At 46.2% G+C, this 27,599-nt stretch overlaps 2 protein-coding genes across 2 annotated transcripts; one reads left to right on the top strand and one right to left on the bottom strand.

Annotated features, from left to right (window-relative positions):
* Positions 1-19,618: 19,618 nt before the first annotated feature.
* On the bottom strand, positions 19,619-20,545 carry LOC127778282 (uncharacterized). Its single transcript, XM_052304862.1, has one exon. It carries the CDS (start codon positions 20,501-20,503, stop codon positions 19,754-19,756), a length of 750 nt encoding a protein of 249 aa, XP_052160822.1. The 5' UTR covers positions 20,504-20,545; the 3' UTR covers positions 19,619-19,753.
* Positions 20,546-23,678: 3,133 nt separating this feature from the next.
* LOC127778982 (pectinesterase-like) lies at positions 23,679-27,568 on the top strand. Its single transcript, XM_052305628.1, has 2 exons — positions 23,679-24,815; positions 26,663-27,568. The coding sequence occupies exons 1-2, from the start codon at positions 23,771-23,773 to the stop codon at positions 27,355-27,357; spliced, it is 1,740 nt and encodes a 579-aa protein (XP_052161588.1). The 5' UTR covers positions 23,679-23,770; the 3' UTR covers positions 27,358-27,568.
* The last annotated feature ends 31 nt before the right edge of the window (positions 27,569-27,599 follow it).

Genomic DNA, 27,599 nt, shown 5'->3' with positions numbered 1-27,599 from the left:
GGGATTAAAAATCATTAAATAATGCATTTTCTAGAAATTAAATAAAAGTTAAATCAATTTAATCAAGTGAAATTATGGAGGAAATTAAAATTTCCTTTAAAAATCATTGGCCGGGAATATTTTGTAATATTCTTTGTGCCCTAATGTACTCTCCGGAATTTTCCGTGAATTTTCGGAGCTCGAGAAATAGTTTTAATAGCACAAAGATCATTGCATCAATTAAAATAAAAAGAAAACAAATAAAATCCCCCTTCCTTTCTTTGGGCCATTTTCGGCCCAAGTCTTCATTCTCTCCCGCGGCCCGCGCGCCCCTTTTCTCTCCCTCTCGGGCCGGCCTCCTCCCTCGGCCCACTCGGCTCTCTCTCTCCCTCAAGTCTGCTTTACCTCCCTCGCCCGTTTTCCCCTCTCTCTCTCTCCCCGACAGGTGGGACCCGAGGCCCCACCTGTCATCTTCTTCCCCAACCTCCTGTCGCCCCAACTGCCGCCATGGCCGCCGGTTTCGCCCCACGACGCCGCCGTTTCCGCCCACCTCCTCCACCCCGCGCACGCGCGCTCGTCCGTGGGACCTCGCCGCCAACGTCCTCCTCGTTCCCCCCCCCCACTCTCCCCGCGAAAATCAGCGCCGGTTAACCCCTCCACCACCCCACGTCGGCGTCCCACTTCGCCGGCCGATTCCGCCACGTCCGGCCTCGATCCCGCCTTCCCGAGCCCATAAAAAGCATCCTCGGCCTCCCCTCTTCCATTTCCCCATTTTTCCCGAGCTCCCCGCGCCTCCCTACCGCCCTCCCCACGCCGCTCCCGTGCACCACCGCTTTCCAGCGAGCTCCGGCCGGCCGATTCCGCCGCTCCACCCACCACCGCGCCAATCTACCACCACTGTCGGCTTTGCGGCGCCGTGCCGCAGCCCGGCCTCTACTCCATTTCCCCTCTCCGTCTCTGGAACACCGCCGCCTCGTGCACCACCTCTCTCTCCGCTGCCGCCGCCTTCAGCCGGCCGCTGCTGCCGCGTTAGTCGTCGCCGCACCTCGCCGTTTGCGTCGTCGGCAACGCCGTGCCAAGCTCTACCCCGGCCTCCGCTCCGTTTCCCCATTTCATCACCGCAACCACCTTTCCACCGTCGACCCGAGCTTTACCACCGCCTACCGCCTCCGGCCGCCTCTAGCCGCCATCCCCAACCACCTCAAGCCGCGCCACCGCCTCTGTTAGATCCACCACCGCGAGGGCAAGCCCGGCCACCCATCCCTTTTTCCCCTCCACCACCAGAACCACCTCCCCGCGCCACCCTACCGGCCATCTTTTTCCGTGTCCGGTCGCCGTTCGCCATCACCCCAGCTGCCGCCGCATCGAGCCGGCCGCATTGCCTCCCTCGCCGCGTCACGCTCTTCCCCGGCCGCCGCTCGGCCAACACCTTCCACCACCGGGATCCCCTTCCGAGTTGTTGACCCGAGGAGCGCCGCCGCCTCCCTCCGCCGGCCGCTCCCTCCGTCGCCGCGCCTCTCGGTGAGAACCGCCTCCCCTCTTTCTTCCCTTCGCCGGCCGCCTCCCGTGCTTGCGCGCGTCGCGCCGCCGCCGCCGGTGGCCGCCCGGCCCGTGTGCCGCCGCTGCTTTGGTCCCGGTCGCCGCCGCCGCCGCCGGTCTTGTGTGCGCGATGGCTAGGCCGCGCCGCCTGGCCGTCCCCAGCCGTCCGATCGGCTTTGGCTGATCTCGGCCGTCGGGGGGGGCGTGCCTGCGTGGCCGGTCGCCGCTGTGGACTCGGTCCATGGTGGGCCGGTACCCCCTTGTGCCGCTGACGTGTGGGGCCCGCCCCTTTGTGGACGCGGTCCGCGCCTTTCCCCCTGGCTGACGTCTGCGAGGTATTGCGCAATAAATCGAGTTTAATTGTAGAAATTCATTTAAATGGCCCAAAACTTGTAAAATTCATATCTAATTCATTCGAACTCCGAATTGAGCCATTCAACTTGCAAAATTCATCTAAAATTGAGCTCTACATGTTTGTTTACTTTTTATGTACTGTTCCCTTGGTTTTTATTAGAGTTTTTCCTCGTTTTGCGTGCCAGCGTGTAGAATCCGTCGTTTCGGAAGTCCGCGGTCGCGAGGAAAAGAGTTTGGAAGATTGTTTCGAAGAAGCAAGGCAAGTCACACATTCCCCTTGAGCATGTTGAACCCAATTTATAAATGTTTTATCGTTTGCAAATAAATATGCATGTTTTGCTAATTACATGGGAGCCGGGTATTACCTATTTGCTCGCTTGTGCCATGTTTGCTTGATATCTGTCCTTTGTCAACCGGGGGTAATAAATCGACTAGCTCATGTTACTTATGTGACCTAGCTAGAACTATATGCTTAGCCATGCTTAATTACCACTAGCTCAGTTGATGGGATAATTACAGTATTAGACCTTTTAGTATCAGAATGAGCTGCGTGCTCGAGACATCTGGCCATGCTTCATGGTCATAATTATTCAACTAAAATGCGACTGAATGGTGGGCTGTGGGTGCATGGTTTTGCTGGTCGCACCCATGGCAGTTAAGGACCGGTTCGCGGGATGCCCTAGAAGAACTTATCGTACTTACCACAAGCCAGCGTGGGCAACGGCTGGGCTTGTAGTGTAGCTTTCCTCTGGTCGACGCATCCAGGCAAGGGTGGGCGTGATGGAGCGGGGCGGGCCCTGCGACGGCCTTTGTCGCTTCCGGATTCACCTAGGCACGAGAGGGGTCTGCCCGTTGCCCGCTGGGGACGGGGGTGAAACCTGAGGTGTGGTGTGCTTGGCTAGAGGGGGTTATGCGAAGGGTCCTGTCACGGCCTCTTTCCGGTATGTCGTGGTGGCATGTCGGCGCACGGAAACGTGTCGTGGGGCTGTGTCTTGTGGGTACAGTTGTACACCTCTGATCAGAGTAAAACTATTCGAATAGCCGTGCCCGCGGTTATGGGCGGTCGACCAGATTCACCGTGATTAGTCTCACACTTAATAAATCGACCCAATGCACTGTAGTTCAGGTGGGTTGGTTGGGCCTGTTCAACGTGGTGTAGCGTTGATCAGTGGAGATTTAATGTTACTTTAATTACTCCACCATTTTACCGTTTTCTCAATAAAATGTTTTACAACCGCCTTTATGCAAATAGCCACAAACCGTCCTTGTATCCCTTTGCACGTCTGCATTGTTGGTGTGGCTTGCTGAGTACGGTGGTTGTACTCAGTCTTGCTATTATTCCCCCTTTTCAGAAGTGTAGTGCTTCTGAGCTGAAGATGGAGTTAGAGGACCAAGGCTCAGACCCCAGTTGAGTTTTGCCTGTGGAGTGGAGCTGAAGCCCCGCTAGGATCGCCTTTTTCCGCTGCTGCTGCTTTTGTTTCGGTGTGAGGACTAAGTGCCTCTTCTGTAAGTATTTTACGCTTTATTTACGTTTGGAACTGTATATTACTTGTCGTTTTGTGTACCCTGGCCGGTCCTGGACAGGGATTTAATACACAAAATAGTCTGGAAATTTGGGCTAAATTTCTGGGCGTGACAACCATGCAATCAATGATGTACCAAGAAAATGACATGTTCCACTAGTACTTTTCCTATCAATTCTACAACCACCAAAATCAGCTTCGAAATATCCACTTAAGGAGAAAGATAAAATAAAAATGATAGATGATTGTAATTGAGTGAGAAGACGAAGCAGGTGAAGAAATTAAATGTGAAATGATTATGAGTACAAATATCGATAAAAATGATCAACTAAGTGAAAACCTGAATAGTATTCACCTGAAATTTGTCCCTCTCAAATGAATGAAGCTGTGTTTGGACATAAAATTTGGTGATAATAGTTCACGGGCTTTCACTTAACATATGATTTTCATTGGATAAATTTTCCATGGTTATGATTGATTAAGAGGCAAAAAGATAACTATATTTTAGGATAAGTTTTAAACGCTAAAGATGGCTATATTTTAGGACGAGGGAGTATAAGTCTATTCAGATATCATCGTGGTCTCCAATACTTTGACGACCAAAATATATTAAAAAATACTATCATAAATGGAAATGATTATATACTCCAAAAGTATTCTTCAAAATGAATCTATTAGTGCCGATCTTATGTCGTTTATCTATATAGAATCTTATATATATATTGACTGTAAAAAGTAAAAGTCAATGTTATTTGAACCTTAATTAATTTAACTATACAAGTCGTAGGAAACTAGTTGCATAGTTTTTACTGTCATGAACCTTAATTAATTTAACTATATGTGGTTCGATGACTATACTCTTAATTTCAAAAATATATATAAAAAACTATCTTAAATGGAAATGATTATATACTCCAAAAGTATTGTTCAAAATGAATCTATTAATCATGCCGTTCTTATGTTGTTTATCTATATAGAATCTTATATATTGACTGTAAACAGTAAAAATCAATGTTATTTGAACCTTAATTAAATTTAACCCTTAATTTAACTGTACAAGTCGTAGGAAACTAGTTGCATAGTTTTTACTATCATGAACCTTAATTAATTTAACTATATATGGTTCGATGACTCGGGAAATATATACACCTAATTTCAATAGTACGTCCACAACTTTGTGTCCATCAATATCCAATTCTGTCGCTGTGCTGACTACATATGATATTTGTGCATCTTGAATCTTGATCAACTTGTCTTAGAACTTAGAAGCCAATTCACCACTTCTGCTCTAGTCGATAGCACGAGGTTTTTCCTCGATAAGTAATATTATCATCAAACATTTGGTAGGGTACCATAAATTTTTCGTAACTCGAGGTATTTTATAATGTAAAATTTAATACCTTAAGATACTTAGTACCTCGAGGTATCAAAATTTTATATGTAAAATATGCTACCTCGATGTGCCAAATGTTGAATGGTGAAATTGCACTTCCTCAATAGATGTTTCCAGTTTCAATTGCATATATTGTAATGCTGATGATGACATAATTAGTAGAGAAGTGAACTTTAGTACCGGTTAAAAATCTCCTTTAGTACTGATTGTAGCAACCAAGATAAGAAAACCAAGACTAAAGTTCTTGATCTTCAATACCAGTTGAAGGAACCGATACTAAAGATGCATATGAAGTCAAAAAATATGTGAGATATGAGATTTGAACTCAATATCTCTCATCTCAACCCTCAAACGTGTAACCATCCAACAAACTCCATACATCTGACTTAGATAGAGATACTTTCTTTTTTAACTAACCCTAGAGACATTTTTAATATGGGTTTACTAAAAATATATTTTTAGTACCGGTTGATAACACCAATCAAGACTAGTGTTGGATGTTCTTTTACCAACCGATACTAAAGATGTATTTTTAGTACCGGTTGGTAACACCAACCAAAACTAAATATGTTTCTAGGGACTTGGACTTTTAGAACCGGTACTAAAACATTTTTAGTACCAGTTCTTAATCAAGCCGAGATATTTGTGTTTTTAGATACCACGACAAAAATCAGTTCTCCAGTAGTGCATACATGGTCCCGGTGCCTTGATTTTAACCTTATTTTTCACGGCACCAGCAGTACCTACAATTACTTCCTTTGTCTCATATAAATTTATCTAGTATAGCATGTGTACATATCCTAGCATTATATATAAATCTGGACAGACAGGATATGTCATATTTTGTACTAGGTATACTTATATTAGGATAAAGGGAGTAGTAAACACCTCATTCGAATTTGACTCCAAAGAACAGCCACCGGCGTCACTACTAAAAAAAGGCACATAGAGGTTGGCACTATAGGTGCCGAAAGTCCTAAAACCGGCACCTATAGACATTTTCCCACCTCCCCGAGCTGAAAACACAAAAAAAAACCGACACCTCTAAATAACTATAGGTGCCGGTTCTAAAGAAAAAACGACATAGATGTCAGATAATTAAAAAAGACACCTATAATATATTACAGGTATTGGTTTTTAAAAAAATTGACACCCCTAAATCGTGCTGAGCCGAACCACACTGCACCTTCTAAATCATATCCTTTCCTCCTTTTCATCTTTTTTGTTACGTCCTTTATCCTCTCCTCCACCTCACCCTCTCCCCCCCCCCCTCTCTCTCTCGTTCCCTCTCTCTCTCTTTTGGCTCTCTCTGTCGCTGGCACCAGACGGTGGGAGGGAGGCGGCGACAGCGGTAGGCGACAGCAGGAGGGAGGCGGTGAGAGCGGCAGGAGGCAAAGCGGCAGTGGCGGGCGGCTCCCTCCCCTCCGCCAGATCCGGCGGGAGGGGAGGCAGCAGCAACGACGTGAGGAGGCAGGAGGGAGGCAGCGGTGGCGACGTGCGGCGACAGGAGGGAGGCGGAGGCAACGGCGGCTAGCGCCCTCACCTCCGCCAGATCCTGCGGGACGGGAGGCGACAACAGTGATGTGCGTAATGGCGGGAGGGGAAGCGGCAGTGGCAGGCGGGGCCTTCCCCTCCGTCAGATCCGTCGAAGCCCACTACCGCGGCCGCGTTGTCCATGCTGGTGGCAGCTCTGCGGGTAGGGATCGTTAGTTCGGCTACTTGGGGATACTGCGCTAGTTGTGGGATCCGCTTCTTTCCCACCATCAACACGTTGTGCGAGGCGACAGTGGAGGCTGTCGTCCATCCTCTCCATCTTCTGCAGGGGGTAAGACAACCCACAGACATCATGCATGCATAGAAGAAGACCTTTGCGCGCAGGTCAAGAAAATCCCCGAACCCCTGCCCCACCCTTACCCTGGGTCGAGCCTTAGACCTATGCTTTAAATGTGCTGGTTCAATATTTTGTAGTGGTCTGCGCGCTAAGAACACGGTAGATTAATCTATCTATTATTATATTATTACGACAGCTCGAAAAGAAGGCAACACGTTCACCGTAGGGCTAGAAATTCCCACATTAATCGGAGAAAAAGAAAAGAAAATTAACCATTGAATTGTGATAAGTCTAGATTTTAATGGCTAAGATTTAATGGAGGTATGTTGGATCGGAATCGTACAGAGAAATACCGCTAATAATAATATATGAGGAGTTAGAGTAGGCTGAGGAGTTAGGGATGGATACGGACATCATTAAACAGTACGGACTTAAAGCACGATTAGAGTAGAACTTGAAGATGGATACATCCAATTCAAAACAGTATGCGCATGTAGGTGAAGGCAAAGACCAAGACAACTCATGCGTTCCTCAGCTAAAAATCGAATGTACCATGCATGAAAAAGAAAAAAAATGACTCAAACAATGTCGAAAAAAATCATTCAATGACGAAGATCATTTGCAGATACACTGTACCTAATTAAAATGTACAGCGGTATAAATAGATCATGGATATGTATAAAATATTGTTATATTTATTAATAAAAAATATATGATGGCGTAGAAAGGTTGTCAGGATCGTTTTGCTCAAAGTAATATCATATCGTAGGATCGGGATACTATAAGATTTTTTTAAGTTTAATTAATATATAAATAGACATTCTATATAAAAAAAATGTAGTACAGGTATATGTCACGCAAATAAAGACATTTATCAAGAGAAATCACGTTGGTTTGATATATTTAACTGATTTTTATATAAATTTGAGCATATTTATTTATATTATAAAAAACGAAATTAGGAAAAATGAGAAGAGTCCAGGTAGAAATACAATTTAAAAATAACTGAAATTCAAAATTTGAAAAAAGAAATATTGAAAGAGTCCATACAAGAATCCAATACGGGATTAATTAAAACTCAGAATAAAAAAATAAAAAATTGAAAATAGAAAAAAGGAAAATAAAAGAAGACTTCAAGTAGAAATAAAATTTAAAATTAACTGAAATTTGGAATTAAATATAAGCAATATTGAAATAAGAGTACATATAAGAACCCAATAGTAGATTAATTAAAATTCGGAATAAAAATAACATAAAATCCGAAATTAGGCAAATTAAAAAGAGAGTTAAAGTAGGAATACAATTTTGAAATAACTGAAATTGAATATAAAAAATAAAAACATCAAAAGAATACTATACAAAAATAAAATAAATTCTGAAATTAGAAAAAGAAAAAAAGATTTCAACTAGGAATACAATTTATAAATAACTATAAAAAATTAAGACTATTGAAAGAAAAAATAATCTAAAACACATGACGAGATTAATTAAGTAACGGGCCTATAAAGGAGCAGAGTGGTGGCGGTTGATGAGACATCTAAAAACTATAAATAAAACACCAAATAGAATCCTAATGACGATTAAAAGGAAAGATGACGGGCATGTTATGAAGCAATCGGTTAAGGTGGTTGGCGGGAACTTCTAGAAAGTAAAAAATAAACCCCAATGATAATCATATTTGATTTTTAAAATCTCAATTCAAATAAAAATAAGAGGTAGTGGGCGGGTTGTATAGGAATACAATGACAGAGCCACCGATGATTGGTGGGTCTTCTAGAAAGTAAAAAAATAAATTCCAACGTTAGTTATGTTCGATTTTTACAATCCCAATGACAATAAAGAGTATGCGGTGAACGGGTTATAGAGGAGTATAGTGGCAGCGTTTGACGAGATTTCTAAAAATTATAAAAACATGAAACTTAACGAGACAATAAACTCTAAAAACTATAAGGTCTAATTTTTAAAGGTTTGGGCTTCTAAAAAGTATATAAAAAAACCACAACGATAATCATGTTTGATTTTAAAATCTTAATGACAATAAAAAAGGACGGTAGTGGGCGAGCCGTAGAGGAGTACAGTGATAAAAGTTGATGGTGTTTTGGCGAAACTTCTAGAAAGTAGAAAAATGAACCTAAACGATAATTATGTTCGATTTTTAAAATATAGAGAAGATGCAGTGGACGTTCGTAGAGGAGTATAATGGCAGTGTTTGACGGGACTTCTATAAATTATAAAAAAGAAGCCCAACAGGACAATAAACAGCCCAATTGGACAATAAACTCTAATTTTTAAAGGTTCCATGGAGAATGAATAGAAACAGTGATAGATCAAGCAAGCTAATCAAGAATAATATGACAGAAGTAAGGGGTATCAACTGCTGTGACTTTTAAAAACTATATAAAACTAGAAACACGAGAATGATAAGGCTTGGTCTTTTAAATCTTAAGACAACGAGATAACTATTTAACAAATTTTAAATAAAATCATATTAAAAAATAAATAATTTTATATGGGTGCTAGCCGCGCAATTCTGCGGGCCACCCAGCTAGTTTCCTATAGTTTATCAACTGCAGATTGACACTTTCGTGCAGTGCAGTCAACGAAACAAAATTAAGAGCAACATTGTTCTTAATGCATCTTCCCTGTTCCCTCGCACGAACCCTCTAGGAAAGTATTACCATCACACTGCTGTTACTGCTACTCTCTCGCTGGTACGTGTTGGGCCAGATGCTGCGGGTGGGCTGCCCAAACGTGAACTGTAGCCCAATCACCGGGTGTTTGGATCAGAGTGGCGTGTGACGGTGTGAGTGGTCGAAGGGTATACTACGATCTATGACTATAAGTACCCTGTAGAGAGAGAGATCTAGAGAGAGAGGAGGCATCGAAAATTGAATCGCATTCAATTCAACCAAACTATACTTGCTTGCTTTCCTCCCGAATTCCCGAGTTAGAATCCCAAAATGGGCGCCAGTTCTCTTCTGTATACGCTGGACATCATGTTCACGGTGATCGTTATTGGGATTGTGGTCATCATGGGAGCTTTCGTACCTCGTTGGTGTCGGGACTATATTCTTGTGTTCAATGTTCTTGCGGCACTTTCGGCGTTGGGTTTGATCAAAGCAAAGATGGTCTACGGCGCACAAATATTTTTGGCAGCAATATTGCACTTGGTCGAGATAGTGACAATTCTGTATACGTTTCGTAAAGAGTTGGTTCTTCTAAGATCTAATAAAGCCAGTTTGCGAGGTGTGTACATGCATAATCATTCGTCTTGCATATCATATATACCATATGATTATGAATAACCACACTGAATTCTGTATACGCTTCGTAAAGAGCTGGTTCCTCGAAGATCTGATGAAGCCAGTTTGCAAGGTGAAGCCAGATTGCAAGGTGTGTACATGCATAATCATTCGTCTTGCACATCATATATACCATATGATTATGAATAACCACACTGAATTCTGTATACGCTTCGTAAAGAGGTGGTTCTTCAAATATCTGATGAAGCCAGTTTGCAAGATGAAGCCAGTTTGCAAGGTGTGTACATGCATAATCATTCGTCCTGCACATCATATATACCATATGATTATGAATAACTACACTGAATTGAACCCGGTATGCAATTGCAAGATGTACTCTTGAAGGTGATTGAACGGGCGAGACCATGGGCGCCGTTCTTCTTTGCCGGACTAGTCAGCACGGCCTACGGCATGGTTATTGTGTTCTTCGCCGGGGGCCGGCCGGCAAGTGCCTTCTTCCTTGGTGATTTCGGTGTCTGCTTCATTCTCGTCGGCTTGATTGTGATCATCGCCAGAAGCCAGCATGAACGAACACAGGATGACAAGGGCCTTTGGGCTGGTACTTCCCTTGTCTTTTACATTTTGGTGCTCCTTCTGGCCGCTTTCATAGGAAATCGTACTAGTACTTGATTCCAGTCTGTTCTACTACTACACGTCCTGTAGTATTACTGCTGTTCCCTTTTCACACTAAAATGTAACGTCCAAATTTACGATCACTCTTAAGTCCTATATTCCATCATCTGCTGCGCCAGGTGGCTCTTACATGACGATGAAGGCTCTGCTTTCGCTTGTGTGAGTAGAAAGGTCGTGTGTGGTGTGGTATGCTGGTAGCAGGCTGTGCCGCTCTGTTAGTTTGTCTAAGGTTGTTCTGTGCTGTGCTGTTACCTGTTATTTGCGCCCTTTGCTGGCATGTAAGATACTATGTTATGCATTCAAGTAAAGCTGGGTAATAATGAGCTTTTTATTCCAGAAAAATTATAGCTTCCATCTGAATTTCTCTAGTTAATAATCGAGTGTTTGGAGCTTTGTCAGAAATGTTCAATCTTTGTGCAGATATTTTGAGATTTTTTCCGTGCATTTCATGGTTTTCATAACATTTAAACAATTAAATGGTAAGCCAAAAACTCAACTAAGTGATCCACCCCATCGGCCCATCACTGCCGCGCACGGCTAATTATTCCCCTGCGTAGTGTATCAGGGGCGGTCCTATATGGACATGGTGGGTGTTTAATACACAAAGGCCAATATTTTTTACACAAAAATTATGATTTGACGTGTGTAATACCTATTCATAATGTTTGCTTCTTCACAATTATATTTTTCACTAATCTACAACTACAACAAGACCTGTCAGATACTAGAAACACCCTGCTCAGCTCTAGCGGTATAACAATATCGGCCTGCTACAATCTCATCACCTACCGTGGTATGCTTTGGCCCCCTGCAAGCTTCGTTTGTAACAAAGCAATACCAAACACTTGCAAAGTTTTCTTGTGGCTTGCCTTTGGGGGAAGACTCAACACCAACGACAACAGGGTCACCAAGATGTGGGATTCCAACCCTCATTGCGGCGTCTGCCCGGCTATTGAAACATCATGCCACATCATTCTTCGTTGCAAGTTGGCAGATGGAATCTGGAGGAAACTGAACCTCCTGAATCAAGCCCGACAGAGTGCCAACTTGCTGCAATTTGTCGAACAAGTCATGACATCTTCGCCGCCCCATTCTCAGCCGGGCTGGCCAGTTTGTTTCGCGGCATGCACACATGGCTTATGGAAGGCGCGAAACCTGAGAACGTTTCAGGAAAAACTCCTCACTGAGGCCACCCTGTTGTATTAGATCGCCGATACACTGAAGCTTTGGGAGAACCGGGTTAAACCAAACAACAGAAGTGCAATTCGAAGTTGGATCAGTTGTCTAGAGTAGTTTCTGCAACGGCAACGATTTTTGTTTCTCCTCCTCTTTGTTTCTCTTTTCGTTTTCTTCTTCTGTTCCCTACCACCCCCCCCCCCCCCCCCCCCCCACTGCCCTTTCCTTTTCCTCTTTCCCTGACATGTAAAACTTGACCACCATTAATAAAATGGTTATAACATAGAGTCTCTCTACTTCCTTCTAACTTCGCCCGAGGCTTTTACAGGAATATAGGGTAGTAAAACCAGTGTACCCGCACAAGATTTCTCTTTTTTATTGAATTTTTTTGGCTACCTCGTGTTGTGACACGTATTTTCTGGATAGCTTTGACTCCTCGCATGGACATGGGAGACCTAAAATACGTGGTACTCCCGGTAATTTCTCTGTTGGAGCTTGTGCAAGCGTATACTGGCGGAAATGCTATTGGGCGAGCAATCTAAAGTTTATAGACCTAAAATTTATAAGTCAAAAGTTTACATACCCGATTCAAAATTGAATTCAATTTTTTTATACATAAATTTTTCTAACTTTTTATTTTTTTAAAAAAAATTTGTGGTGTACTGTAATAGGAAAGAAAGGGAGGAGGAAGGGGAGAAGGGAACACGGGGGAGTATCCTGGTGTCCGGTATTTCTCACAGGCTATGTCCAGTTCGCTCGTGCATGCAGGCCACATGTACCATTACACATTTTGCAGAAAAGCACTTACCACTCTACAAAATAGTGAAGCAATTCGCCAACGGTTAATATCTCACTATGTTTTTTTCATAAATACCACCGCTCTCCTACAAAATACAATGCAAAGAAGACAAAATTCTAGTTCTAAAGGTGGAGTTGTAAACATGAAATATATAGGGTGTTTTGTGCAAAACAGCCATCCTCACCCCGCGAAACCTTCCAAGCCATCCCCACCCGGCGCTCGCAGGGGCATCGCCCCCCACGAACACACACCATCGCCGCCGTCTACACCCCTCACCCTCTTCTCCTCCCCCTCCACACCTGGCCCTCCTCCTTCGGACTCACCATGCTATTTGAGCAATGGGGGAGGAGATATGTCGTTTCAAGATAGGGCTTGTCGTATCTCGAAGGAGGATCATTCTGGGTGGTGTCACCGAGGGATGGCCGGCGGGGCCCTTATTGCCAGATCCGACATCCATGCCCCTCCCCTGCACCAGATCAGGCGACCGACGAGCACCCTCGAGCACAGCCGCGCGAGGTCCTGTAGCGCGCGTGCCTAGGCCTCGTACTCCCCCTCCTTCCCAGGGACCTCGATGAGTTGGAGTGGGACAGCGTCGACGACCACAACTTTGCGATGATTGTGGCCATGCGATCCTACGTCAGAAGGCACGGGACCACCGGATCTGGAGGCGGTCGTCCCGTCGGCGTCGACCACTTCACTCTTCCCTTCTCCTCGGCATCCTCGCGAAGCTAAAGGAGAGGGGCATCGCCACGCATCATAGCAACACCAGATCGACACCAGCATAGCCGGCCAGCTCGGCGCCTCGCTACCTCTCCCTCCCACGGTGGTAGCATCACAGATTGAGTTGGCATGATGGAGGATTTGACACCGATGCTGGGAATCCACTACATATAGGGGAGCCGGTGAGCTCACGAGCCTCCGCCCGCCTCGAGCTCACCTCTGCCTCAGCGCGTTCTCCAGGTTCAGCAGATAGGAGGAGGTACGACCGTCATATTTTGCCACTGTGTCGATGGGGCGGGTGTGAGGAGGTTACCTTATGGGATCTCGCTCTTCTTGTTGCCTCGTAGACCCTTCTTGGATCTCGCCGTCTAGACAAAGCAGACGCCACTGACCGTCGCTGTGAGCCGATGCCGGTAGCCAAGCCTTCCTCCCGTGGCTAATGAATCAGATTGATCCACTAAGAGCATCTCCAAAAGAGGCCTAAGCAGGGTTCCTAAAAAATAAATTTTGGGATTTTCATCAATTCATGCCTCCAACATATTCCCAAATAAGGTCCCAAAATTTACTCACAACTAAAACCAGCGCCAATCCCACCAAAAATTGGGAACATGTACGCCCTCCCAATTGCACACATCATGCCACTTTTTTACCTGTATGCGCCAATTTCTTTCTATCAGCGTCATTTTTTTCTTCCACCCACTTTTTTCCCCTTCTCCCACGTAGTTTTCTTTCTTGCGCTAGCTCGCGCACGCCGCTGTCTTCTCTTCGCCTTTGTCGCCTAGGGTTCCACAGGGTCACCAATCGCCGTCGCCTCAAATCCTTCATCGACGTTGTTTCATCCGTAGTCTCCTGCGCCTCCTTCCCTCCATCTGGTGCACCGGAGGCCCTCGTACCGGTAGGCGGCGGCCCTTCATCTAGTGCGCCACGGCCCCTCGTCCCGTCGTTCGTTGTGCGGCAGCCCTCCATCTAGGGTGTCGCCCGTCCTCCATTGAGGGCAGCGCCGGCCACCGTCTTCCCATTCCAGGGTGCCTCCTCTTCTACATCCAGGTACCACTTCCTCAGTCCAAATCTCTGCCTCACCAAGTTGAAAGTCCTCATTTCCCTCTGAGCAAAAGTTGTTTAATTTGGTAGTACTTGGTTAAAATGTTAAGCAATGGTGCTTAAATACTTGTCTGTTACATGTCGGCATAAAGAATGTTGAGTAGAAGAAATCAGTTGAGTAAAAGAAATCATAAAATTTCTTGATTTCTTTTGCAAAATCAATTGAGTGAATGTCGTCAGACGATGATTCTTCCATAAGCCCTTGAAACGAGGAGCAAGGACGACTCATTACGGATCAAATCAACTGCCAAACCATTATTCATCAGAACAAAATAAGTTTTTCCCCTAGCGACATTGTCATATCAATTTTTTTTAATAAAACTAGAACGTGACTGACATGAGAAATTCCTAACATGAGAATCGCGTAGAATATAAACCTGCAGATTGATGACACAATCGTGTAGAGGATCAGGTAGGCCTTCCGTTTTTTCACATTAGAGGTGAAATCTTCCTTCAATACCACCGCGGCTGGCGAGGGATTCTCCGGCGGCGGCAAAAAGGGTAGCTACATATCAGAACAATCTGATCCATGCGAGCGACCAGGTCCAGCGATCTCCCCTCCACGCTTGCCCATGATATTAACGAGCCCGATATAGGATTAATTATGTCTGTTCTTTTAGTGGCTTAACATCTTAATCAGATTATGGTCGAACTGCGGGCGATATTTTGCTTTCCACATGGTTGAGAGCATGTTTTACTGATTTGGAGATAAATGATTATACCTCAATTTTCTGGCAACGTGGAGTTGTGAGGTTCAATAATTTGAGATATTTTCACCCGGTTTGGTTAAAGATATAAAGTCTTTTTTCATATGGTAGAATGACACCGTCCATATGTTGTATCTGGTGTGCACATATATTCTTAATATTATTTGAAACCTGATGTCTTGCGAGGACATCGAAAAAATGGAGGCAAATCTAACGAAATAAGCCCAAGGGTAGATGTTATGAATATGCATGATTCTCACTTCACTATAGCACCAACAGCTTGACTAGGGTGTTGACCTGGTTTCAATCCGAGTGGATGTAGTGCTAAATGACCACCATTGATTGATGTTCAATGGTTGGTAGTGTTTGACTAATAAGTTGTTTTGACAATGAGAGTTACATGGCTAGTTTAGAGCAAGTCCTAGAAAGACATTGGTTAGCTATAGTGCTACAAAGCCGTTTATCTTTTGCTTAGTTTAGAACTTTGCATTAGATGAATATTTCATGAATAATAAAAGTTCATGTTCTATTCTAAAGCTTATCTTCTTGTTGATACTTTAGTTTAGAAGCACAATTAGTGTATGATTTGAGGAGTTACAACCACACATGCTGTTTGGCTTAACTGTTTTTCGGACAGATGTTGCCTATGCACTATCGTGTTTTATCACACTCTCGTAGTAGGTGGCTACTCCTGGTTGTATTGGTTCACGCCCACAAGTTGATGATCGTGCTAGTCACACACTAATGTTTTTCAAATATGGAGGTGTGCAAGCCATGCAAAGGCGTTTTTCGAGTATAGAGGTGTGCAAGCCATGCAAAGGTTCGTGTTGTATATGTTGAGGTGGTTGTGCCAATGATGATTGCACCGATATATTTCATTATTTTTTAGATATGTCTGAACATAATGGTTTTAGAATAAATATTACCATTGTTAGAGGTATTGATTATCTCTCGATGCCTATGTCCAGGGGACACTAACAAATGTGGTTTGACGATTCGCTCGTGGATCGTACTTAAAACATGTTGTTTAACTATGAGTAACCCATTTCTAGAGTTTAGTATAAATAATTGGGGTCAAACTTAGGCATTAGACGAGCTAGACTTTAACAAAAATGTGCACCACAAAAATCTGCTTGGCAATATCTACACCTATAATGTTGTAATGTTTTTGAGGGGAAAAAAAGATACGGGTGTTGTGCATCTCACACCTCTACTGCTACGAGAAGAGACACGTCTCTACTGCTACGAGAAGGACAGTGAACCGGTGACCCGCTAATAGACGTGTTTGGTTTATAACAACGTCTATGCCCACGTCACTTCTCACTGACTCGGTGCCAGAGATCAACCAACAAGATGCCCTACAATTCCTTTTTAAGCCTGATAACTTCAAATAAAAAAAAATCTAATGGCAAGTTGCAACATAAGCGAAAATAGTAGAAAATAGTAGGAGTAATAATAATTTACATATCTGATCTCTATCAGCAGGCCCAGTGGCCCACGTACAACTAATTAATTTTAAGAGTCGAGAAAGAAAAAGGAGAAAAAATATCGACCGACCGACGTCTGAATTAATCGAGTGATAGGACCGTCTGAATTAAAAGTTAAAGACAAGTCACAAAAATAGTAATTAACAACATTGTGTGAATTATTTTTTTTAGGTACTACGTGATCGAATGCAGAAAATGTCCTTAGTTACATGTGATAGCTAGATTAAAAACCAAGTATACTAGCCATATATGTTGCGCGTTGCGCGACTGTGAGAAATATCTTTTGTGCGACACCTGCGATCGCTTCTCGTACTGCACATTGTAACTTAATTTGTAGAGTTTGAAATATAGTAGGACTTGATATACAATAAATTAAGTTCTAAATCCACTTAAATCATTAGTTTCTTATGAAACATAATGGTGTTATTCGACAATTATATCAACAAAACATTAAACCTAAATTCGGTGTTCATATCGTAATTCACATTAAAGCTAGTATTTCGTAGGCTTGATCAATGCCACATGGCCGAAGCATTTTGTTTGAGACTATCAACCAGCAAGCAGCCAAACATATTATTCTTTATTCATATGCAGTCATTACATTCTTTTTGGTGTCGAATGTAAATGAATGCTTGCGATATCTGTCAGGAATAATCTCCAAATATGGGCCTGCATATGAAAAATTCTGTTATTATGGACCATGCCAGAGATGCAAAACTTATATGAGTTATTACTGTTTAAAGGGAAAATCTGCTAGTTTCCTAGTAGTTAGAAAATAGGAAAAGTTCAACTCAGGACATGGATGCAATTAACTCTAAGTTGAGCTCCTTCAGATGTTGCAGTTCTGCTAGTTGAATTGAATAACAGAACAACAGTTATGCTTATATGGCCAGGGGTGGAGCTAGAACGAAATTGAGGGGGTTCCACTCACATATTTTAGTCTATTTTGGATTGAGTTTAGCTTGATACGGATGCCTAAGTTTGAATCAAGGAGGTGTATATATGGTGAAAATTGATAAACTATAGCTGAAAATTTCTAAACCGGGTTCCTAGACACCCCCTTGATACACCTAGCTCCGCCCCTGTATATGGCAATCATTTTTTAGGTACTACTGTATGTGACTCCCATCCCAATTGAAGTATCCCAAGCACCTTAACTTCCCCTGAAGGGGAAATTAACAGATGATGACTTACCTACAAAAATCTTAAGATCATGACTTTCAGGCTGCACTTTGTACCTATCTAGTTTTATTTATTGCAATTTTCGATAATGCTCTAAGAACTATAATGAACAAACTATAAGTATTGTTGCAAGCCAGTAAGAACACTATCGCCAATACCTGGACATCGTCAATGCTGCAAACTATTTTCATTTGCAATAAAACAAATCGCCCTTGACTCGTAATCTCTGTTAATAGGCCATGCAAGTCATTTTACACAAAATGAATGGCAAACAATGCACAAAAACTAAAGAATCTTTAGGCAAATGCTAAATTACTATAGAAAAATATTTTTTGCATTCAACAGATGTGTATCTTTGAGAATAGAAGCAACTTATGTAAATACTCCCTCCTTCCCTAAATATTTGACGCCGTTGACTTTTTTTAACATGTTTGACCATTCGTCTTATTCAAAAACTTTTGTGAAATATGTAAAACTATATGTATACATAAAATTATATTTAACAATGAATCAAATGGTAGGAAAAGAATTAATAATTGCTTAAATTTTTTAAATAAGACAAACTGTCAAACGTGTTTAAAAAAGTCAACGGCTCGACACCATTTAGGGAAGGAGGGAGTACTTAACAAATGGTAGCAATTCCAATTCACAGCATGTATGGACAGTGTGATTCAATCTCAAATCAGGAGCTATAGGTACCTGATATCCATGCATAGTTGGCGATTTCACATATTGACAGATGGGAAAATAATTTTAAACTTTGCTATGTCAAATCTGCGAGCAACACATGTACATATTAAGAAGAAAAAATGAAGGCTAAAGCTCCTAAATTGCCTGTTGTTCTCGGTAACTTTTGCATGCGGCAGATTGATAATATTAATCAAATAGGATTTCAACAGGAAAGGACTATCTTTCTAGATTGATAGTGTGGACTGAAATTTATTTCCGCATAATATTTTAGCAGTTGCCTGCCTACTTCCTTACCTCTTGACTACACTCATCCTGCATAGCAGCATGGCCTCCTCATCAAGCTCCCAATCAGCGGAACAACAACAGTTATCCACTCATCTTGTATAGCAGTATGGCCTCCTCATCGAGCTCCCAATCAGCGGCGGTTTCCTCCATATTGGATCTGTCATCCCCCTCCCAATGTTGCTATCCTTCCGTGGTAATAGGTCGGTGGAGAATGAGGAGAGAGGAGGGAAGGAGAGTAAGGCGGCGGCGGCGGCGGCGACTGGGCATGGAAGAGGAGACGCTGGGGGCAGAGATGAGGAGGCGACAGCAGGGGCTGGGGGTGGATGGCATGGACTAGGAGGTGGCGAGGACTAGGAGGAGGAGGAGGAACTTCGCCGGAGGGGGACGGGGAGGAGCCGAGGCGGTGGGGCTTGTGGCGGCGATGTGGATATGGAGGGGCACGAGTGGGCGCGGTGGCGCTGGACTCAGCGGCGAGGCGCTGGGACTGGGAGGAGGAAAGCGCAAGGGGGAAGGAAGGGGGGAATGAAAAAGGAGTAGGAAGTTTCTTTTGAGTAGAAGTTAACGGAAGATTCTTGAAGGATCGTTTTAATAGTTTATCTGGGAGAGATCGAATGGTTCTTATCTAATCTGCTGATGGAAAGATCCAATGGTGCGTTTTCTATCAATCGTTGTATCTGATGACTATATTTTTTTTGGATGACGTGGCGCATTTTGGTGGTGAAAAACTTAGCTATTTTCACTACTTTAGATATATAGTCAGTTGGTAACCTATAAACGTGAAAATAAGCCAACACGGTTCCAGAAACCTGCTGTACAATATGCGTGCCACGAGACGAACATCAAAAAACAAAAACGATGATACGACGGCGCATATGAACACAGCAACATATCAAATTGAGAAAAGGAACATCTGCAATTTTAACATAAGATCGAGTGCACCCTTTAGTTCTTGGCATAGGATCAGTAGACGCAGCAGGAGTAACATTTTTTCTTGCATACCCCCCCATGCTACTACTGCACGTCTACATTCCCGCGGATCAGCTGACGCCTGACTAGCTTCCCCAAGGCGCACTGCTCCTGCTCCCCGCAGCGTCTCCTTCGCCGCGGCGCCGCGCCAGCATCTCCGCGAGCGCGCGCGAGTGCGGCCACTCGGGGTTACCCCGCGACGCGGCCTCGCGGAACATGGCCTCGGCGCGCGCCAGCGAATCGTCCGCCGTGTCCTCCACCACCTTCCCGGGTACGTCCGACAACCTGTCCGCGGCACCGCCGCCGTCCGTGGCACGCGTGATCGGCTTCCTCGTGTCCGCGAGCTCCAGCTCCGCGAGAGGCGACGGCTTGTGCGTCCGGTAGTACTCCCTGTCCTCCTCCCTCACTTTCCGCCCCGCCGCCTCCTCGCCCCCTGGCGTCGCCTCCTCGCGCGAGTCAGCTGGCCGGGACGACGACGACCGCCGCCGCTTCTGCGTGAACGACGAGCCTCCCGCCGGGTCGGCGAGCTCTTGGGACCCAAGCTTGCCAGACATAGCGAACGGCGGGACGCGCTCCTTGGTGGATTCCGACGGCGTTGCCGCCGCCGTCGACGGGTCGCCGCCTCCGGTGGCCTCCTCGGCGCCGGAGAACTTGGGAGGACGGTCGGGGTAGTCGTCACTCGGCGGGTCGCCGGAATGCACGGATGGATCGCCTGCGCCACCCGCTTCCGTCGAGGTAGACAGGAGGCGGCGTCGCCCTGGTACGACGACGAGGCTGCGGAGATTGGTAGATGGTGGTCTTGAGGCAATGAGGCGTACTGCTCGCGCGGTGGCCATGCTGGTGGCTGGTCGATCGTGCTAGCTGCTGAGGATTTTCGATGGCTCGACGATGCCGTGTTCGCTCTCGTCGGAGGGTGGTCTTATATATGGAACGGCGTGCGAGCGGAGAGAGTTCGCCGGAGAAGGAGAGGAGGTGGGGGAGGGAGAGGTGGACGCGTGGAGGGATCGAGAGCATCGAGAATGAGGTGGAAGACACGAGTCGAGCACGGAGCGACCCTTTTCCTCTCTGGAAAGTGCGGGAAGACTGAAGAGCAGCGAGAGTTTTGGACTTTTGGCGGCGGTTGGGGCCGGGGCCAGCCTGCCAGGTGAAATCAGCCCGCTAAGATTTCGGCCTTCCGGATAATTCGGCCCGCTCAGAGGCTACTTAGGAGTACTACTATTACATTTGGGCGTTAGGACAGGGAAATTGATTTGTCTTGTACTCTTTCCGTCATATCAGTCGTTTTAGTTTTCTTATTATTACCTTTTAAATTTTTGATCAATTTTATTAAAAAATTACAACAATTATAATAATAAATCAGTCTCTTTAAATGTGGCATTAAATATATTTTGAATTTTTGATTGTGTATAAGTGTAATATTTTTTTCTATAAATTTAATTAAATTTACAAATATATGATTAAATAATTAAAATATTTTATAATATAAAACGGAGGGAGAAGATAGCATTATTGTTGCATCCTTGCAACTCATGCATCAATCATAGCTCAAACGCTATCACTCCTCGTGGCCGTACTAAGCTATGGGCTATGGGGGCCCGTGCTAACACGAGCGGCTGATTGATCAGCGGCGTGCAAAAAAGTCTCGAGCCAACGACGACGCACCATGGCCCGTTGGGCTTACGACGACGGTGTGATGCAATCAAAGCATCGCCAAACTCGCAACATGCCGCGATCTCTCTCACCGTCACACCAGACGCAGCACATGCACGCACGTTGCCGTGGTTCGCCACTGCGCGCGCGCCGCCCACCCGTCACGTCTCCACCGAGCCGAGATTGTGATACAGCCGCGTGAGATCCATCCATCCATGCGGCAAAGCTAGCCGCCTACCAGCTCATGTCCGAAGCGTCGTTGCTTTTTGGCTTTTTGGCCTTTCGTCCTCTGCTATTTGCAAGTACATTTTTTGTATGCCGTTGGGAACACGACTGAGCAACAAGGGTACCACATCGGACGAGTAAAAACGATAGCAACTGATCAGTTTTCTGCCTCTTTTTGTATCTGACCGAGCGAATGGGATGCGATGCGTCGGTGTGTGCGCAGCTGCCGGTGGGACCGAATTGAAAACGGCGAGAAAAGCCGCGGGCGACTTGCTGCCACGCATAGGAATGGGGGGCCAAATGGGGGCATGCGGCTGTGCCGTGCGCAGAATCGCACATACATTAGCATGTGAGCACTCCGCCGCTCGTCGCCCGTTGTTGTGTTGTGTTGGGAGCCAGGACGAACGCCACTACTGTCGCTCGCCTTTCTTCTCCATTCTGTCTAGCTTGCTCTGTTTCTTCCCACTGTTTCTTCCGTTTGGTGTATGGCAGTAATAGTACTAGTGCCCTACTATCAAATGCATGGCACTACATTTGATACTAGTAGTGCTGGAGTATTTTAGTATTACTTCCTCTGCTTCACAATGTAAGTCATTTAGTATTTCTCACATTTATATTGATATTAATGAATCTAGATAGATATATATGTTTAGATTCATTAACATCAATATGAATGTGGAAAATACAGAATAACTTACATTGTAAAATGGAGGAAATAGTAATTAGCAGTATCACGCGTCTACTTAGGGAAATATGAAGAAGAAAGTCGTATTAATACTCCACTAGTCCTATCTCTACATAGATAGAGAGAATCTTGCAATCTTTCTGCGGATGTTTGCATGTTCATTTCGTCTCTTCTCGTGGACGGTATACGCATGTGTTTGTCCCGGATTACTTCAGTGGGGTGAATGTGACTGTCTACTCCAGTCTGAATAATTCTCTGCTGGCCTATACTAGCTTACATATGACAATGCTAAGAACATGCCCGGTCCAAAAAGAATTGTTTGCCACAGACTCACAGGTCGGTTTAATCTTGGCATGCTCATCAGAACAAGCCGGGATTGAAGAGATTGTATATATGCACACAGGTTGCTTCACATCACATGGTTGATTTGACCTTTGTGCCAAGAACATCTGTACGTGCTCCTCCAAGTCAAAGACGAATCCAACATCAACACGAGTTTGCAAGTAAAATAAAACAAAAGATACAACCCAAGGCGCGTCGTCTCAGGCATGTTCTTGGCACGTAAATGCACTCGTGAAGCACGGGAGGTCCGGCTCTGGCAGCACAATTCAGTTCTTGTACTTGTGAAACAGTACGTTTATCTTCGTAGTATAATCATACTATTGCACCAACCGTTGCTGCCCATTTGCATCCTGCAGCATATTCCTGTCCATTAATGATCTCATTTGGTAGTCCGTAGCCGTTGCAACTAACAACTCCTACGAGCTGTATGAAGTTCATCCTTAGTGCTCTAGAAGAAGAGTTCTTCTCGTTGTAGCAGGTTAAGAAAAAAAAAGGAAAAATGGTTCTAAAAAAAGGATTTCATTTAGTACCACCTGGAAAGAACATAGTAGTATATTGTTTATACTCGCCCACAAAAACATAAATTGAGAACACTAGACCGCAAATGAATGACAAAGTATGAATTAACAATGTCAGTTGCTCCTAATTCACATTTCGTACGTGTAAGTACACTAACGCTAGTGCGTCATGACGCTAAGATGTACCTTTTGATCATTTTTCTTTGAGGAAGTTAGTTAGCCAGCTACTAGATTAGTTATTAGCTTGATTGGGTGCGTGGTCTGCTTCTGTAGAGGATTATCTAACTGACTGGACCAGAGCCAGCTGAGGACCAGACAATTTTCGATGTCCATGGTACCTATTGCAGCTAGTCATAACAAGTTGTTCATAAGTCATAGTAGCCAATAAAGTTTCAGTACTATTTCCTCCCTCGTTAACTAACGGAGAGAAAAGTGTTCATTTAGCACAAGCAGGAAGCATAACTAACTAAGCTTAATAACGAAATGGATCATGACTGGCGAGTCAATGTACAGGACATGAAAACCATAGATTCCTAGCAGATAGCAGTAGCATCAGCAACCAAAACGCTGCATAGTATAAAAAGTTAGGCTCAGCTCGCTGCAGGGCTCACTCACACTAGCACACTGTCAGTCCTTGTCACGTTTGCTACGGCCATCCCGTCCAATCCACCGCAGAAACGCCAATGCCACCTCCAAGAACCAAGCACCGGCCGCTTCTCCTCGCCACCACCTTCCTCTCCCTTCTGCTGCTGCTGCTGCTGCTCAGCTTGCTCTCCACCGCGCACAAGGCATTCGCCGTCGCTGACGACGACGGCCACCGCGCTCGCGTGCTTCTTGCAGCAGACGGCGGCGAGAGGAATGCCGATGCCGAGCACGCGGCCGCCGTGGACCGGCATTGCGCCGGGACGCTCCACCGGGACGTCTGCGTGTCGACGCTGTCCACCATCCCGAACCTCGCGCGGAAGCCGCTCCGGGACGTGATCTCCGAGGTCGTGGGGCGCGCCGCGTCGGCGGTGCGCGCGTCGTCGTCCAACTGCACGTCCTACCTCCAGCGGCCGCGGCAGCTGCGCACGCGCGACCGCCTCGCGCTGTCCGACTGCCTCGAGCTGTTCGGGCACACGCTGGACCTGCTGGGCACGGCGGCCGCGGAGCTCTCCGCCGGGAACAGCACCGCCGAGGAGTCCGCCGCCGGCGTGCAGACCGTGCTGTCGGCGGCGATGACGAACCAGTACACCTGCCTCGACGGGTTCGCCGGGCCGTCCGCCTCGGAGGACGGGCGCGTCCGGCCGTTCATCCAGGGCCGCATCTACCACGTCGCCCACCTGGTCTCCAACTCGCTCGCCATGGTGCGGCGCCTCCCGACCCAGCGGCGGCGCGGGGCGGAGGAGGAGCCATTGGAAGGGTACGGCCGCGTGCGACGCGGGTTCCCGTCGTGGGTGTCGGCGTCGGACCGGAGGCGGCTGCAGCAGCAGGTGGCGGCGGACGTGGTGGTGGCGAAGGACGGGAGCGGGAAGTTCACGACGGTGAGCGAGGCGGTGGCGGCGGCGCCGAACAACAGCGAGACGCGGTACGTGATATACATCAAGGCCGGCGGGTACTTCGAGAACGTGGAGGTCGGGAGCGAGAAGACCAACATCATGTTCGTCGGCGACGGCACGTGGAAGACCGTCATCAAGGCCAGCCGCAACGTCGTCGACAACTCCACCACCTTCCGCTCCGCCACGCTCGGTATCCAATCCTTTTGCTCAATTCGTGAACCAATTTTCCAAACCTTTTTTTGCATGCATACCGGTGAGAAGTGAACTCGATCCGTGGCGCGCTCTAGATCATCGTACGTGTTCCAACGTGTAGTTAAATTACTGCGAGTTGCCCATGGATGAGAGGGGCCAATATAATCTCATCCTGTTTGGCACGAGGCGCTGTCGTTTGTGTGGGTGACGCCGCCCAAATCGCAGGTATCCCACGCACGCCTCTGGTCCGTTTTTTCCAGCAGCCGCGCGCGTCGGTTGGTTCGATCGGGGGATGTCGAGTTGCCGACAAACCAATCAGTTGTTGTACCTAGTTTGTAGTACATGACCCAGCTCGTGAGCGAGTGTACGTACGTAAGTACTACGTAGACTACATCGGTCACGTGTATCGCTGTCAAGTACGCATGGTTTTGCTTGTTGTAAGCACGCAGAATTAAGGTTGAGCTCTAGGAATCAGTAAATCACAAACGTAAGACACTTCAGCGAGACTTTGCGAAGAATACTAGCAAGTTTGAATCAAGTCTCATTGTAGATAGAGGATTTGATTACGGATTGGTCAGTACAAAACCAATTTATCACCCATCACCTGGTACCAAACACACCGGGCCAGGAGGTGGTTTTCAATGCAAGATGACATACTATTTACCCTACAGTACAGTGCTAGGAGTACGTACAGGCACAGTTTCTTCTTGCTCTTGGGCTCTTGGCATTTGGAGTTATGCAGCACGGGAATGGTTAGGTGAGGGGGGAATTAGCCATTAAACGCGTGGCTGGCGATCGAGCACTGCAATTTGCAAAATCGAGATGCATATGCGTGCTCTGCCTAAAAGGCTGCAAACAAGAAACAACATTGGCTTGTTGGCCTGAGCAACTCTCTGATCTGAGCGCATTCAACCACTTGTACAAAAGGGTAGCCAATTATAACACCATGGAATACTAAAAACTTTCTCGGATCTCTTCTTTTCTTCTTCTTTTTTACATCATTTTTCCCTTTTTCGTTGGTTGGATGTGAACTGGTGTCGATCAGCACTAGCTGGTCCCCTGTGGGGATGCCGGGTTTGCCCCATCCTCCAAGCTGCTTCTCTAGAAGAAATTAAGAGCGAAGGCATACATGCACAGGCATATCACACATTCATACCAACAATCAGTTATAGCACTCACAATCCAGTGGCAATGGAGTAGAAATTGACCAGCCATGATCGTGTTCGTTGGAGGTGAATCTGATCTTTGAGGCTTATTGGTTATGACCAAGATGCCACATTAGCTAAGTACCAACAGCAAAGTGACACTAGACGCCGTACCAATTCGCGTGGCTTTGCCTGCTGGTTGCTCGACATGAACACGCGCACGGTACAAACCATGGGAGCTTAACAAATTTTTTTTGACACCGATCGATATGGCTCTTTTTTTAAGAACAGATCGATATGGCTCGTAACTGCATTACTGCAGTAGCGGCTGAGGCGACGCTCCCCGCAGCGGGAGAGCATCGTGGCCTTAACTCCGGCTCAGCGAGACGGGATGTGGTTGACACGCCACTGTCGTGTGTCGGTGGAGGTTAATGCGTTTCGTCGGTGCCATGGCCAATGTTTGCACGTAGTAGCAATAGTAGTACTACTACTCATCATCGCCGGATCGCCCACGTACGAACGTCCGCACTATGAATGCAGTTGTCTGTGTCGTCTCTCGGCTGCTGTTGCTAGGCCATAGGACATGTAGTACCACATCGCGATATCAACGTTGCATCGATCATGCGTGCTCACGTGAGCTGTGGAGCGTCGTGTGTAATAAACTGACAGTGTGAAAAAAATTGTGGTGTGGTTGTTGCAGCCGTGGTGGGCACGGGGTTTCTGGCGCGGGACATAACGGTGGAGAACGCGGCGGGGCCGAGCAAGCACCAGGCGGTGGCGCTGCGGGTGAACGCCGACCTGTCGGCGTTCTACCGGTGCAGCTTCGCGGGCTACCAGGACACGCTGTACGCGCACTCGCTTCGCCAGTTCTACCGCGACTGCGACATCTACGGCACGGTGGACTTCATCTTCGGCGACGCCGCCGTCGTGCTCCAGAACTGCAACCTCTACGCGCGCCGCCCGGACCCCAACCAGAAGAACGTGTTCACGGCGCAGGGCCGGGAGGACCCCAACCAGAACACCGGCATCGCCATCCAGGGCTGCAAGGTCGCCGCCGCCGCCGACCTCGTCCCCGTCCAGGCCAACTTCTCCTCCTACCTCGGCCGCCCGTGGAAGACCTACTCGCGCACGGTGTTCCTGCAGTCCAAGATCGACAGCCTGATACACCCCAGGGGGTGGCTCGAGTGGAACGGCAGCTTCGCGCTCGACACGCTCTACTACGCCGAGTACATGAACCGCGGCGACGGCGCCGACACGTCGGCGAGGGTGTCGTGGCCGGGGTACCACGTGCTCACCAACGCCACCGACGCGGCCAACTTCACCGTGCTCAACTTCGTGCAGGGTGACCTCTGGCTCAACTCCAGCTCGTTCCCCTACATCTTGGGGTTGAGCTGAAAGTGGTGGCTTCTGGACAGTCTCTGGAGATGGGGATTTTTGGGTCTTATACTGGTTTTGGTCCTTTTTGGAATAAGAGTAGCTCATCACAGGTTTAAGATAATTTGTAGTAAACCTGAAGCTACCACCAGGCCATCACCACCAAGTGTTTTGTTACGAGGGTTGAAGCCTACAATGGCCGAAGGCTAATCATTGGAAGGGGATAGGTTCATTGCTTCTGAGCTCTTATTCGTCTCTGCTGT

Source organism: Oryza glaberrima, chromosome 7, assembly GCF_000147395.1.
Source record: "Oryza glaberrima chromosome 7, OglaRS2, whole genome shotgun sequence".
Taxonomy (NCBI): Eukaryota; Viridiplantae; Streptophyta; class Magnoliopsida; order Poales; family Poaceae; genus Oryza; species Oryza glaberrima.
Note: the sequence above shows the minus strand (reverse complement) of the source record. Positions and strands in the feature narration are given on the sequence as shown.